The 16003-nt window shown below is 45.5% G+C and overlaps 1 protein-coding gene across 1 annotated transcript in view; it reads right to left on the reverse strand.

Moving 5' to 3' along the window:
* LOC142587800 (uncharacterized) overlaps window positions 1-15741 on the reverse strand; it is an 18360-nt gene extending 2619 nt beyond the window's left edge. The window contains exons 1-4 of the mRNA XM_075699069.1: window positions 15629-15741; window positions 4009-4147; window positions 2198-2343; window positions 359-488 (exon numbers count right to left, since the gene is read on the reverse strand). Of these exons, the coding sequence (XP_075555184.1) occupies window positions 359-488; window positions 2198-2343; window positions 4009-4147; window positions 15629-15680 (467 nt within the window). The 5' untranslated portion in view covers window positions 15681-15741. The remainder of the gene's footprint in view (window positions 1-358; window positions 489-2197; window positions 2344-4008; window positions 4148-15628) is intronic.
* Between the last annotated feature and the right edge of the window lie 262 nt (window positions 15742-16003).

Consider the following 16003-nt stretch of genomic DNA (forward strand, 5'->3'; position numbering starts at 1 on the left):
TTGTGTTCATTGCGAGAAAGCATGCCTCTTTTATTTCATTTACCATATGCACGGCAACGGCCGCTGTTGCGAAACGAAAATTTCAGTACGGCTGATTATTAGCAAAGAAGCGCTCTTTTTTTTTCTTTTTATTCATGGTAGCATGGGCTAAACGCCATCGCACGCTGTAAGGTCGCTTGCTCGCCATTCTTTAGTGTCGCCATTTTAGTGCCGTGCCGTTGCCGTCAGCCTGAAGCCTCAGCCAGGAAGCTAGCTTCCTTGTTCGACTATAGCTGGTCGATTCAGTTCTCCATGGTTCGGCGAACCCTTTGCACTATCAACTTGTAAGGTCATCTAAATATGTGCAATGATAACTCACCAACAGGAGTAGGGAATCTGCTGACGGTCTGGGGCCCTGGAAGTACGGTGCAGTGCCACGAACATGTCGCTCATGCACTTCTGGATTCCGGGACCAGCCTTGTTGATGCACTTGATGCTATCCAGGTACTCTACGTTGGATAAAAAGCAAAAGAAGATATGGAAAACTGGTGAAACAAAGCTGTGACACGTTCGAGTGGTTCTGCACCAACTCCACCCATATCGGTCACGTTTACCTGGCAGAATTGATTGAGCAACCTCTCAAGCACGCTGCCAGCAAGACCCTGAAGTGAGGGTCCCTATACAATCATTAACATCACCCTTCCAAATGCTTAAGGGCATTATTCTTCCTAATTTGAAAGGACTGGACAGCAACAATCACGAATGCACACACACAAAAATTGCTTCGACCAAAAAAAGACAGATTGACCCGTATGATTAATCGTCATTCATATTAAAGCACTCTGTTGCACTGCGTGCCTCGAAAAAGAAAATCTGGTAGCCCCCAACTTTATGTAAAGGACTCCAAACCAACATCACCACTCGCATGGATGTTTGCGGATACACACACGCAAGAAAAAGCGCTTCAGCAATCAGCTATCACGGCCTACCAGCATGACTAACACTTTTGACCTAGGATCGGCGTTCTTTTCAGGCTTTGCTGCCCTACGATTCGCCCAACACTTCCTGTGTGCAGGGCTAGATACCTAAATTAATATTTGTTTGCAAAGAACATAGCTGACATGGCGTGTTAGGAACGCATTCACTACAGAAAAATACTGTGTGAGGCTTTAGCCGTATCTAAAACCACGTAAGAGCTGTAGATGGGTCTTCTCTTTAAAAGCAGGAACATACTGTAGAGGACTGCAAATTCGATTTTAGCTAATCGGCGTGTAATTTCTACACAGTAATGTTCATTTTGAGATTGCATCATTTGCTGATAAATTAGTCCTTCTTTTCGGTAAAATATTAGAAACACTTGTTGCGTCAAGGCCTTCAATGTCTAGAATTCCCAATTATTTTTTAAACTTCTCACTTCACGTTCTTCTGCAACGGTCACAAACTGTGTTTGTGCTTACAATGCTATTATAGATGGCATTGAGTGTGCAGATGTGAATCGAACCCCGAGCACAGTACGTTACTTACGTAACTTTTCCTCCAAAAAGCTCTTATTAGGGACGAATGTGCTTATAATTGCAGGGTTCTTAGTTTTCTGTAAGCATTATTGAAAGCAAGAGCGCCGAAATAGCAAGGACACAGACCCAGAAATGAACACCGTAGTGCTCTTTGTTTTACTTGTCTATGTCTCTGTGCCTGTGTTGTTTTCGCGTTCTTAGCTTTAACAGTGCACTGCTAACTAACCCAGGCATACATTGCAGCAAGTACTTCACAAGACAGAGTGTTAAACAATAACAAAAGCCTGAAAAGGGTGTAATTATTTTATGGCGCGGCTGTGCACTACCTGCGGGATCGGCCCACGCAAGTCGCACAAGAGGCCGCGTTTCTGCCAGAAAGCTCACCTTCGTGCATAGCGTTCGCCGCCAGCGTTTCCCGGTAGGCATTACGGTTACGTAAGCTGCAGTTGCCGCAAGGCATGAGAAGCAGTCAGGGATCTCTGAATGCTATTGCGTTGCACTTTTTTAATGGGGAAACGTAAGTGTCCACCAAATTTGTCGTTGATGAGCAGCGTAATGAGACTCTAGACTGTAGAATGACCAAAAGTGGCTGAAATAGGTTGAAAATGCTATTTGATTTAAAACCGCCGCTATGGTCAACGACCTATGCAGTGGTGAAAGGCGAGCTCCCAAAAATCCCGCACATAAGGGGTAGGCGTACGCACCTTTATGCTTTGGGCTGGTCGTGTTGCAGAACATCGAGTACTCGTCGACGGCTGCCCTGAGCATAAGCAAGATGACGCCCTTAGGGAGGCCGTCCAAGCACTTGGTGGAGAAGTCTTCACCGCACTTCAGTTGTCTCTTGAACAACCTGCAATGATAGTGGAAATAATTGAGAGTGAAACATGAAAGTTCTTGATCATGTATGCGGAACCATTAATAACGCTTGACAGCTTGACATTAAATTTGACAGCTTGACATTAAAGCTTAAATTTCAAATGGATGTGGCACCGAAATACGGCCAAAGTAAGGACGTTCATGACACCTGTATCGATACCACGTACACGCATACCATTGTCGGTTTAATGCGATATCGGAGACATAGTTTGAGTGGACAGCGGAAGTGGCAGGAGCTTTTGACAACGCGTTCAAACAAAGCAAGCATACTTGTAACAGCAGTGTTTTACGCTGTTCAGCGTACGTAGTAAATGAGGGACAGGTGGTACATCACAGTAGCTGTGATCTTAGCTTCTATGCCGAGAAAATCTGGCAACACAAGAATTTGACAAATTCTAGGTCTGCTATTACCATAGGCGTGTGCGAAACTTCAAGGTATACTCAACATGTGAAGCTGAGAGGAAGGCGGAAAAAAAATCGTACCAGCGCCCCGCGAAATTGACGAGAACGTTGTCTTTCCGAATTCAACGAAGCGTACTGACATTGCGTGTGTGCCCTAAGACAACAATCACTCATTGTTGAACCTATATTGCCTCAATATCTGTGAAGTAAAACGACCGTGTCATCAACTGCAGCACGTAGTGGTATTTTTTTTAAAACGTTTTGATTTTTGTCGTGCGTTGGCAGCGGTAGTAAGCCTAACCTCAAGATATCTGTACCTTATGCAACGTTCTCAATGAAGAAAGGCCGCCCTGGGTGGCTCCAAGCGTAGCACGTCCGTATTAACGCATATGTGTAGTTACAATCGCAATTAGGTGTTCATTGCTTGTGAAGGGGCTAAAAAAAGAAATACGTGTTTAGTAGAAGATTTTGCTCTCAAATGCTATAGATATTCTCCTTGACAAAAAATTAAGGATTTAGAGATATTATTGCTTACATGCATATTGCTCAAAAGAAGATGATCATCGTAATTCATTTTCGTTGTTAGAAAGGGCAACAGTTTTTCTTTCTAACATTCGTGCTGAAACCTCGCACCATTTCTGATGTTGCGCCACAGTCACTCAGCAAAGGATTCTTCATTTGCCCAGGGCCCTTGAAGAAATGTCGCACCTGTATTGCGTAATCTAATATGTGCAGTGTGGAAATTTCATGCTTGTCGTACCACACTACTGTAGAGCGAGTTTTTTTAATAATATGATATACGCTGACATTTTACTGGGCTTTCCCTGTAAATGATTTTGAGCCTTCATCATGACAGAACTACCAGAACCATTGGCTGTTCGGGATAACCCAAAGAAAGTGCTCACGAGACTTTGTGTTTCAGTCCTGCTCTTTCATTCCTAAATATATTCAGATAGCATTACACGCATTGCGATGCATCAATGACTATATCGTTGTACGGCTGCGCACATGAAAGGGGGGGGGGGGGGTCATCGCCTGGCCGACGGGGCTGAGTAATGGTGTTCGTAGATTTCAAGAACCTACCCACGCTTGGTCTCTGGCGCCAGCTAAAAAAATCAAGTGGTCTAAGTGAGCCCGCATCCCTCGCATCTGAGGTTCGACAGCTTTGCCGTGGCCTGGGAGCTTTTGTAAGCAATGTAATCGATGAGCTAGATTTGGTCGCCCGAGGCCTACTTACGTGCATTGTGCTGCGAGGCTCTTGGGATCATCGGCTAGGGTTGTCTTAATAAAGTAGGGCACGAAGTCATATCCGCACTTCTCAGCTTCCGCAGCCGAGCATCCGGCAACGTCCTTGAACAGGGCGGCGCTGGAGACGCCTGCAAAAATGAAAGAAGAAAAAAATTAGGAGGAGGAAGAGGTCAACTTTAGTCTTGGTCTGAGGTATTAAATAGCGATGGCTTCGAAGCTTGTAAAACCCATAACCGTGTGTACATACTACTCATAACGGCCCAACACGTCACCGAAACGATGAGTAGGTAAGCGTGGATGTTAATGTAGACCTTCAGTAGCAAATAAGCGATAGCTTAAGAGTTACGCAAGCCTACAGCTCTGTAGATTCCACACATAATGGTCGAATTTCTCGAACCAAATGGAGCTGAAGTACGAATACGCATAGTGTTGACCACTGTCGTTGGCCTATGTTATCAAAGTTCCAAGTTATGTGGCTTGCCTTCGTGTTCAAATAAAGAATTGAGCACGACGGCCTTCCAGAAACAAGTCTGGTTGCTACGCACCTGTAAGTATATCCAATTCAGACTGTACACGCTTCCCGGAAGCACGGAGCTACCATCTCATTTTGTGCATTCAAAACAAGAACGTCATTTCCGCTATATACGAAAGATGCGGTTTCCCTATTTTGTTCTTACGTCTTTTTTCTCGATACGCTGTTTGTGTGGAAATAAGCTAGTTCTTCGTGTCTAACGCCGGCAACACAAACTCACAGCGACAGCCGTGACTCCCCAATGTTGTCTCAATTCAAAGACACACATTACACACAAATGAATGCAACCTTCCTGCCGGGAAACAAAAAATAAAACAACCCAAGCTGTGCGCCTCCCTGTGACGTAGCCCATTTCTCCTCTTTTGAAAGATGAGATAGTATACCTTTCTCGTGCTTGTCTTTTGTTTTCGTCGACTGAGAACAGGCCAGGCAAAGGGCGCAATACTCCCGATGCAAACGGCGATAAGCCGGTGCAATTACGATGGCCGTTCGCGCGAGGGGAAATTTAGGAGCCGAGACTTGAATAAAGGAACGGGCCTTCAAGGTTATTAGTAGCCGAGCGTGCGTGATATCATCAATGGTGTTTCTTGGCTCACAGGTCTAATTATTTGTCCAGTCTCTCTTTTTGTTCAAGTAGCTATTGTCACCGGCGGCTCCCGTCGGCAGCGTCTTCTTCCGACAATGTCGGGCTATATTTAGTTTCCAACCCACTTACGTCATCAGGCTGTCCACAACAGATGCTTGTAAACTGCAAGTGCTTGTATGCATTGCTAATTATGGATGCATTTTTTTTCTCGACAAAGCGAGAAAGGAAAGTATGAAGAGCGACAAATCGGAACCTGTTCCAGAACCAGAAACAGAAGCTCTTCCCAAACTTAGCTTTTTCAAAAAGCTTGCTTTTATGGCTTGTTGCTACGACTGTTTGCTTAAAGTACTTTGTTGCTGTGACAACTCCGTAGGTAGCCTCGGTAGTCTTTTCTAATGCTTTCTTTCCTAAATTGCGTGTACACTCACGTGCAAGGGTTTGGTAAGGAATGATGCCTCAAATTAGAAAGAAAATCTTAATTTTGTTGTTGCCATTGTCTTAAAACTTTTGCTTGCTGGTTTACGTCGTGTTGCTGGTGCGTTCATAAATTTAGTCCCCGCCAGTAACGTCGCACTGCTTACAAGACAGGCGTCTACGTACCCTTACGTCAAAAGTCCTCTTTTGCGTCATATTATCCGATATCTGCTGTTGGTGCCCCTTCTGTATCAGTTTTGCAGTGATGCTGATATTGATCCCTCGATTATATTACGCAGTGACGGCTAACAATATTTATCGCGACTCTAGGTACTTTATGCCGGTTACGGATGTCGAAAACTTAAGCCAACCTCCCCGCAGTTACTCGAAGCGACTATGGAGATTAGACAAGGCATGCAATTTTCGAGGTGCCGCACATGGTAGAATCTACAGACTTGCCGAGAACTCAAAGAAGCCGCAACAGCGGTCACTACAAAACATTTCGACTTAGAAAGACGCAGACACAATTTCAATTTGAGCTCAGCCAGGTTTACAAACCCCAAAAGTTGAAAACACGTCTCGAGCCTTTTTCTCATTTTTTTGCTTCTCGCAATTCTTACTTCAGTGGCCAAATGATGGTCTTAGTGGAATATTCAAAAGTGTGTTCAAGGAGCATAACCCTAGCGGACGATTGAATGAGATTGCCTTCTTCATCGCGTGCATGGGCTTCTATTGATCAGAACAACGTTCACACGACTAAAAACACTAGCAAAAGATATGCATTACTGGACAAACAAGGCACAGATTCACAAAAGGACGCAAATTCATACCACATCAAACACAAAGCATAAACGGATAAATTCTCAACAAGTTTCAGCACGCCCTAAGATCAGTGGTTGCACTGCACCATTTACTGGGAGATCATTAAGGTAATCTAAACTTGGGTGAACAACACTTATATTCCCAGTTATTGCTATTTTGTTCTCGTTTTCGTTTAACTAGTAGATGCTGTTAAAAGTGTTAAAAGAGGGACGACAATGCAAATTTTTGAGATCCTTAGTCAGAATGAATGTGGGTGTTAAGCTTGACTGGTGGATTAGCATGTCACAATAAGTGTTGAGGGACATTCCAATCATTTTACTGCCAAGTATTTCCTGAGCTCTGCTTAAAGCTCATTTGTGCCGGAGTCCAACACCTCAGTGGGCACGCAACTGTTATTTCCAACGTATTTTATGCGTGTCCTTACTCATGCCTGCCAAAGCCGAGTCCGTTGCTTTGCGAATATTTGACGCTCCCTGTTTTTCCTTTGTATTCCTTCCAGTGGGTTCTCTAATCCTCAAGCTATCAAGCGTAGCAGTAGTTAACGCAGACACGGAAAGTGGGCGGTGTCTCAGACGCGCCGCTGTTATGGCACACAAGACTGCCTCGGGGAAAGATATATTTATGAAAGCAATGGACTATCGCGTGAAGGAGGGGTGAAGACACGCAAAGGCATCGTATTTTGGTACTCTGCGTTGCTGGACTGGTCTGGCATAATGCCAGAGGAAAAAGCGGCGAGTTTAACAACAGCGCGAGGTTGGCGAAAAAATTGGCACGTGGCGGATGTCAGAGTCGCTGCAATGGATCAGCATCTATAGAACGTGACCAGACAATAGTGCATGGGCTTTCAAGCCAAGTAGTTAAAAAAGAAACGCTGTGCTGTGCACCGGTTCAGGAGTACACAATTACTTCAGCTACCGTTGCCCAGGCAACAGCTGTTCACCCCTATAGAGGTACTAAAATTTGTTCAATTGTTCCCGAAAAAAAAAGAACGAGCGTTTCTGTTTCTGGCGAATAAAAGGCTGAAAACCACCAGACCGCCGTTGCAAAGCTGGGAATTACTTAAAGTGCATTTTATGGCCGTCGAAGTATAAATCAAATGTATGCGTCAAGTCAAATAACTAGTGTATTTGAAAACCAGAATGCAGTTGGTCGAGTAAAGTGGCATCTTGACTATCCTTCCTGAAAAACGAAAGTACTTCGGAAAGCCTACATATATAGAGAGTGAAGAACTTGTCATGCGCAAGGCAACAAATACTTTTCTAATAAACTATAGATACCTCAGTCGATGAACCAATACGCATAGTCATGTTCTGCATTCAATCTTGTTCCTGTTCTAGCAAAAAAAAAAAAAATACCTCGACTTTGAATGTGCGTACGCATTTGGCTAAGCTTGTCTGAGCCTTCAATCTGGTATTTTATTGGGTTTCTGCTTCTTTGTACAATGTCCAGCTTTGCTCTAAGTGAAGTTTACCTGCACACTTTCCTTATGCAATAGCTCGTGCACAATAAGGCCCCTGGGCGTAAAATTCTCAACGATAAAGTTTTTCGATAAAGTCATTCCCTCCCCGCGAACTTTTCTTTTATTTCAACAACGCTTACTTTCATCAGGAAGGCCGCGCAGCGCACGGACGGTTGCGTGATGCATTCGGTAAGACTTGCCGAGGTCATGTTGTTTCGCCTTCAATGGGCGTAGAGTTTGCTGCTCACGCGATAGCAAGGATAAAAACAGTTAACTCGACGGGGGAGTTAGCTCGCCTGTGCTGCGTCTGCTGCTCTTCTCAATCTCATTGCCAACGCGCATAATAGGCTGAGCGGCACGTGAGGAAAAAAAGGACGGGGCAACGTTTTCTCACTTATTTTTCTCCTCAGGGCCGGCTTAGGTATTTATGTGCCTACCAACATGCCAAATGTATTCCCAAGATAAAGAACTACTCTAAAGAAACCAGTTGTGCAACAAAGTTGTTAAGGATTGCACTGCGGAAAAGCACTTCAATGTTGCGATGCATTTTGTGCGTCAAATTAATGGTGACTTTTCTGTGGAAACGGTAAATACAGCAAATTAGTTACTACGAACTGTGTTGTTACGCGTCAGCGCACAGCGCTGGGGTTTCAGTAGATGTACAGTAGCCGCATGTACAAATTCATCCTAGAGGGCAATAGGTAGGTTTACAGCATATGGCAGCTAGCTATAGTCAAGTTGCTACGTCCTGTAAACTGAGTAAGTATGTGAACATTTAAGAGCCGGTAGGTTCAGCAGTGACTCGAGTTGCAGACTTTCTTGTTCAGGTACGTCACGTTATTGCTTAGCGGAGCTTGCGAATGGCATGAATAAAGTTGAGACATCGTTTTTAGGCATAAATGTGCCCGTCTTCCGGTCGCTTGTATCTGGTCGCCATGAAGACAACGCAACAAACGCGGTCAAAATTTCCGCAACGTACGCGAGATGTTTATTGTGGGGTGCTTAAGAGGAAGATGGGAGGAGGGGGGGGGGCGCCTATTAATGCAAATATGTGTGCGTGAGAAGTAGCAACAAGATGGGAAGAGAAAGCGCAATATCCGGTGAAACAAGTGTCATTAAATATATGGCTTGGCTCTTCATGATAAAGTCCACTTCAGACATTGTCAAGGGCTTGTGGCTATTCTAAATATATGGCTCACTGAACTGTGATGTAGTTCGCGCTAGCAAATTTTAGACGCACTATAGCCCCTGTTGACAGAGCCGGATTGTTCGAAAAATTTGCAGCAAAGCCGCCTTTATTGTTTTCGGGTTTCTACTCTTTGATCAGTTTTGGCGAAAGTTCAGATGTCATGCGAGATGGCGAACAACACGAACTGGTTTCAACGTTTGATACTGGCACAACTGCACTCTGCAGAAAATGGCGTCCGTAGGGAAGGTTGTGCTAAAATTTATTCTGGGAATTTTTGTGTGCCGATACCACGATCTGATTGCGCGACATGTCGTGTTGGGGGGGGGGGGGGGGGCGGAGGCATTCTGGATTAAATCTGACCTCCTGTCGTTCTATAATGTGCGCCTAAATTTAAGTACAAGAACGTTTCTTTTTTTTTCCAGTTCGCCACCATCAAAATGCGACCACCACGGGCGGGAATCGAAGTAGCGACCACGTGCTTAGGGGTGCAACGCTGTAGCCGGTTAGCCACTGCGGCCAGTACAATGTTGTGTGGCTAAACCAGAATTCAGTTAAAATCAAAAAAGAAAACACAGCGGAGTCTCAAAATAAATGAGGAACCACATGTTCCGTTTCATTCATTGACTACTGTATTTTTCAAAAGGGTACTTTAAGAAAAGATTCTTTAGGAATAACCTCGCGCATTCTGACACATGGCTCGCGAATACGCTTCCACTTCTGAGACACAATTTACTTAAACATAACTATTCACCGTGGTACGCACATCCCGCAGTTTCTTCTTCTACGTCCTTCTTACATAAAGTCTGAGGACTAAAAGTAATGTGGGCTGCACTACTACACGACTCAGCGCTTGGCATCGTGTTAGTTAGGATTTGGCATTGCCCAATCGTTTGCGAGACTAAATCACATTGGAAAGTCTTACACCCGACGTAGTGCCTCGACCTCTGAGCAAAGTATACAACGCAAGCCTTGAGCGAAGCGCATTTTTCTTTTTTTTCAGAACTCGTCCCGCATACAAATCGGAACCTTCCGTGGCCGTAATGAAATAACAAATGAGTTTGTCGAGATACCGCTTTGCTCGAAGCAGCCTATAACACATGCTAAATTTAATCAGTAGAAATTTCATATTCTTGCGCAAAAATCGACGCAATTGTAGAAACGTTCACCTGACACTTATCTCGAGACGTCCAGGTTAAAGTTAGAGCGTCTGAAGCACGAGGTACACCCGCGTCACGGCGAGCACGGCATGTCAGTGATTCGTTGCGCAACTCGTTGCTCCCCGCGATGAGAAAGTCGATAGCGGCACAGTTGCGGCGACGCTCTTACTGCCCACTTATTTTTTTGTAGTCTTGTTTTCGTCAGCTGCTCGCCGAGCAGAGCGCCGCACCGTCAGAGTTGGGCAATCGAGTCCACATGCAGTAGCGGCTGCTGAATGAGATAATTAATCTCTCAAATAGAGGCAACAGCGAAATACTCCGACATGACGGAGGTAAGATGTCGCGCTTCCTCTCAAGGTCGCCCGCTACTCAACGACGGGCCTTCTGGGAACGAATGCACCAGATGCACGCGAGAAAGAACGGTTTGAGAAAAGAATGCATTGTCTTACACTTTCTTGTTCGCTGTTGCGCGGGGCTCACTCATCGGTTAGGTCAAGTCGTAGTGTGACCGGGAACGTTAGCTGCGTGTAGTGGATTCGGATGATGTTTCTATTCAAGCAAGCACACAGGCCCTGATTGATTGATTGATTGATTGATTGATTGATTGATTGATTGATTGATTGATTGATTGATTGATTGATTGATTGATTGGGTTTCGATGCCCTACTACAGATTGTTCGGATAGACGCCGTACTGGGAACTCTGGTCATCTTAATGGCCTTGAGTTGACCAATGTACACGTAAACGTAAGCGCAGGTGCAATTTTCCATTCTCTCCCCATATATTTGCCGCTGTCGCGGACTTGATCACGCGCGACTTTGAGCTTAGCAGCAGGCAGCTGTGACTAAGCCCGCGCGTACCGGGTTGCTCACTTAGGCGACGCAAATATCTCGAAGGCATCAGGTTAATGAATCGGCAAGAACACTCGCGCAGAGAGCCACTTCTCTTCGCTAGGTTATCTAGCATGGTATGGTATGGCACAGATTCAATAAAAGATGAATGGCTCATCAGCTCATTACGAGTAACGGAGTTGGGGAATCGGGAGATGAGAACAGGGCCAGCCACCCAGGAGTGCGTCCGCGCACGGTTGTGCACCATATGAAGAGTGCCCGATTCCGCAGCAAAGGCGATCATCGTTCGCAGGAGGCCGACAGTATCCAGAACAAAGGATATTTTCTCAGCTTCAAGATCTGACTTTCGTGAGATAGGCGGAGATACAAGCGTTTCACGTTTTCGATTCGGCTGCTCTTATGCCTAACATACGTTTCCTTCTTTTTTTGTCGCATGCGTGTGGCTTCGTATATGCAGAAGGCTTCACACACGCTAAAATATCTTTCCAAGTTCTCGAATATCAAGAAACTTCCTCATGTCCCCTGAACTTACACTGTTCTCTTGACTCGCAGTTCCCAAGTTGAAAAAAGGAGAATCCTTAGCTTACACAAGTCTTCATGCTTCATTTAGGAAGAGTCATTCGGACGTCTAAAAACATTATTTTAAAATGGTAATCAGACACACTCCGTTTTAAAGTGAAGCTTTCTTTGCATCTTTCCCTGGGGTTTGGCATTCGTCGTCGTTTCCTCGTTGGCCATATTTATGAATATACGTACAGAAAGTTATACACAACTTCTCCCACCGGGTATGGGCCCGAACAAGCCACTTGCTGCTGTGCGTGCTAGTAGACAACTTGGGCCACTGGCTATGTGTCGCAATAGACAATTTTGGCACTCTGTGCGTGTACAACGTAATATGTACCAAAGCGTATGCGTCCATTCTTAGCCCATATCCCATAGTAGAGGTACCACTGTGACTCAAGAGATATGGAAGCTGAATGAAATGAATAGAATTTATTGATAGGAAAGACAGAGAGGTCGACCTGAGCTAGTGCGCTCTAGTCTGCTACTCTGCACTGTGGAAGAGGGAGAGGAGTGAAAGTATTGGAATCGATGATGATGATAAGAGAAGTGGTGAGTGCTTATGTACATGAGACAGTTGCCTCGCTAGAGCCGCTCGTCGAGCTTGGTGTCCTGCAGGAACTCCAACAATACTTTTGTTGCACGCATTGAAATTGCAGTGTCAGGCCATGGGCCGAGGATAGCTTCCTCCGACAGTAGTTGCCTGCCAACACTGGCTAAGAAACTGTCTAACGTCCTTCGCTCCAGCATATATAAGCTGAAATTTCTTTAGGTGTGGGCCCTACTTCTCTATGCATGCACCTCTCGTCAAAATCCTTCCCTCGACAAACATCGTACGTCGCATTCGTCCCTGTGATGCAGACAGCTAGCAGCTGTAGGCGACGAAGCTGTGCTTGTGTCATATGCCACAGCCGCTGCCTCCCTAACTAAAAAAAAAAGCCTTGCGCCGTTTTGATCCCAGCATTTCGCGTTGGATGTGCGCGTCTTAATAACAATTCTGGCGGGAATATTTCTTCTGCTCTGCAACAACTCCAATTCGTTCTGCGATGGTGTCGTCTTCTGCTGGCTATATTTGAGGCAGTATGACAAGAAGCGTCGCAGTGTAAAAAAGTATCGGAAATCAAGGTTCTCCAGAACACTATCGAACGCTTATTCTTTTCTTTTTTTTTGGGGGGGGGGGCTAACTACTCGACTGTTTCCGAAAACCATGACCAGTCAACGACTGCTGTTACGGTAACAAATAATCTATTGGTGGTGTTTGTGAGATGACATAGTAATATAACGTAAACGGGCGTGCGTATACGGGGCATGTAAGGATTTTTAACGGAGCTTTGCTGCGGGCACTTTGATCCTGACGAAATTGGTCATAGGAGTATTTACTCGTGAAGAATAAAGACGAACAAGCTAATCAGACCCGTTATGGAACCTCAACGTTCACACTGTAGAGAAAGTCCACCTGGTCGAATTACTTGAAGAGAACTTGAAAACAGCAGTTGAAAAGCAGAAATACCTGTCCCGCATGCCCACCCCGTTTTCCCATGAAATCTCCCTGACAGAATGCCGTTTCCTTTAATTGTACATGTTTGTAAATTGCCTAAGGAACGGAAACACGTGCGTGCTGAAAGTCGACACACATGTATGAACGACAGGGATCAATTTACCCGGCAAGGCGTTATTGGCTTATTCTGCTTAAGCCGCAAGTTCTTTCCGTGATTGCTATATTTATTTATTTATTTAGAAAGACCTCACAGGCCTACGAAGAGGCAAAGGGTGAGGGGGGCATGTGTTACAGATATATAACGAAATACAAGCGGTAAAGAGACAACGATGCGTGCGTTGGGACGTTATGCATTGCGTAATGTTTAAATAAGCAAGAAAAAACCTACGCGCAGCGTGGAGAAAGTTGTTTGGCCAAATACGAAGCAATGCTATCCGGAAGGCTGCTGCAGAGCCGGACAGCGCGAGGCAATAGCGAAAAAGCTAAATACTTGTGATCCACTAGTTACTTTTCATGAAATCACGTCTCATTACAGAGGGAATAGGCAGAGTTTCCCTTTCCCCCATCATAAGCTCAACAAGCCACAAGTTAGCACGCTCCGCATGCTCCAGACGGGGTCCTACCCCTCTAGGGGCTATCTGAACATGCTCCACCCGGACATTAATCCACTCTGCCCAGATTGTGGCACTGAATTTAGCTCATTAAATCACATGCTCTGGCAGTGCCCTGTGTTACAGGATTTTAACCGAGAAAACTGGACGAAGGCCATCACAGACCCGAAACAAGACGTCCAGCTCCTGGCTGTCCAGAGGGCCCGTGAACGAGCGGAGAGGCATGGCCTCTCTGTTCCGATATGGGACTAGCCAACGGCTGGGTAGGGACCTGCAGGCCTCTGCTTAGCTCCTCAGGACCCCAATAAAGTCGCTTACTACTACTACTTGCGTCACACCATATACGCTGGCGTAGCTGAAATTATTGTGCAATCTGCGAGATGTGAAGACGTGGTATTTCAAGCGTGGTAGGGATGATTTGTCAGAGTCAATGAACATAGGAAATAACGACAGCAATGCAATATCACGGCGAGTGCTCGACGACTGCAACGCTAGTTTGGCTTTGATCGGCGTTGTGCTAGACTGGTCGCTGTAATTATGAGTTATAAAACGACTTGCCCTATTCTGAATTATTTCCAACACTTCAACTAGGTATTTCCCATGTGGTGGGGGGAGACGCGTACTCAAGCTGGGTTTACACGAACGTTAAATAAGCCAGTTTACGTAAGGCAGCCGCAATATTTAGCAAGTTCCGGCCCAGGAACCCTAATAATTTGGATGCATTGACAAAGACACACGTAATTATGATCAGACCACGAAAGGTTACGTGTAAGGTGCACGTCGGGATTCTTATATTGCGCAGTCGGGGATATAATACTGGGGTTAACGTGGTAGACAAAGTACGAATTAACAAATCTACGGGTGCAGGATATTATTTTACACTTGGACACGTTTAGTGTCACAATCCAGGTGTTGCATAACTGGTTCACTATTTACAGGCCTCATTGGAGTGCTATATGATCATGTAGGCGTATTTCAACATAAGCATTGAAAAATACCCCAATTTAAACCAGAACCTTCGAAAGCCGGTGTTCAAATTAAATGCGGCAGCGATACTTTCCCGCGGCAACGAGAATTTCTCCTTCCTTTCACAATGACGAGGCTACTGGTTAGGTGGCTGGGAACGACCAGCAGGGATTCCATACAGAATAGCATGGCGAAACATTTTTCATGACATTGAAGCGCAGTGTCCCTGGCCCAACATTTCCTTAAAGCCGTTGATTGTGTGGCGTAAATGAAAAACCATGTAATTGTGAGCACATTTACGGGCCCCTAGCAGCGAGCGATCACTGAAATACGGAACACACTTGCAAATCCTAGGAAATCACCCTTCGTTAAAGTTATTTTTCCAAGGCTTACATTTTTTAATGCTTCTCGTCAAGTTTAATCGCCAATACGTAATATTTTTTTCTGCTGCATCAGTTTTTTTCGAAACCCTCTTAACGTCAATGAGAACATATTCCTGGAGAGCCGAGGAGGTACATAGGCTACGACGTTCTGTAGCCGAGCATGCGGCCGTATTCTTGAATGCCTCGTATATTTAGATTTACATGCAGTTCATTATGTCAAATAGCCAAGATTAAAGCGAATCCCTCCACTAAGGCATCTCTCAAAGACTACTCGCAGCATAAGAGCGTAAAATCCCTTTGGTCACTCAACTTATTCTCAAATGACGAGCTTGATCAGTGAGCCAACTACGATGCTTGAATCTAATAAACTGTCAGTAAAGCTTTCGCTCATCAAAAAAAAATGTGCCGATAATTACTGAAATATTTTTCTTTTTACAGAGTCCTTGAACTTTGTCGCTCAGTGGATCACCGAAATATCGCGAGCCACGTTTGAAACCGCCTGCGAAAAGTCTCACCGCACATCCTGGGTATTCGCGGCGCGATGCATCAGAGCGCACGCCGCACGAGATCGACCACTCACCTCCGACAGCGCAGGCCAGCCCGAAGCACACAATCGCGAGCGCGCGGTTCATCTTGATCTTCGCGAGTGCGGACTGCAAATCGCTCGACTGGCGGTGTGGCCGGCGGTTGCCATTTATTGGGTTGGCCAGCCGCCATGCGCGTAAACACTCGGCGGCTGAAGCGGACGCGAAAACGCACGCACCGAATGCACACATACACGCACACACGCACCCCATAACACACACGCACAAAAACAAGAAATGTACCGCACTCGCCGTGCGTTCAAGTGCGCGTACTCCACACGCACGTACTACCGCGCACCCTCTCAAAGTTGAGCGCGAGAGAAAGGGAAAAGGGTGGTGTTACGCCTTGAGCCAATGCTGCCCGAGAGGAT

This window comes from Dermacentor variabilis, chromosome 7 (assembly GCF_050947875.1).
Source record: "Dermacentor variabilis isolate Ectoservices chromosome 7, ASM5094787v1, whole genome shotgun sequence".
NCBI lineage: Eukaryota > Metazoa > Arthropoda > Arachnida > Ixodida > Ixodidae > Dermacentor > Dermacentor variabilis.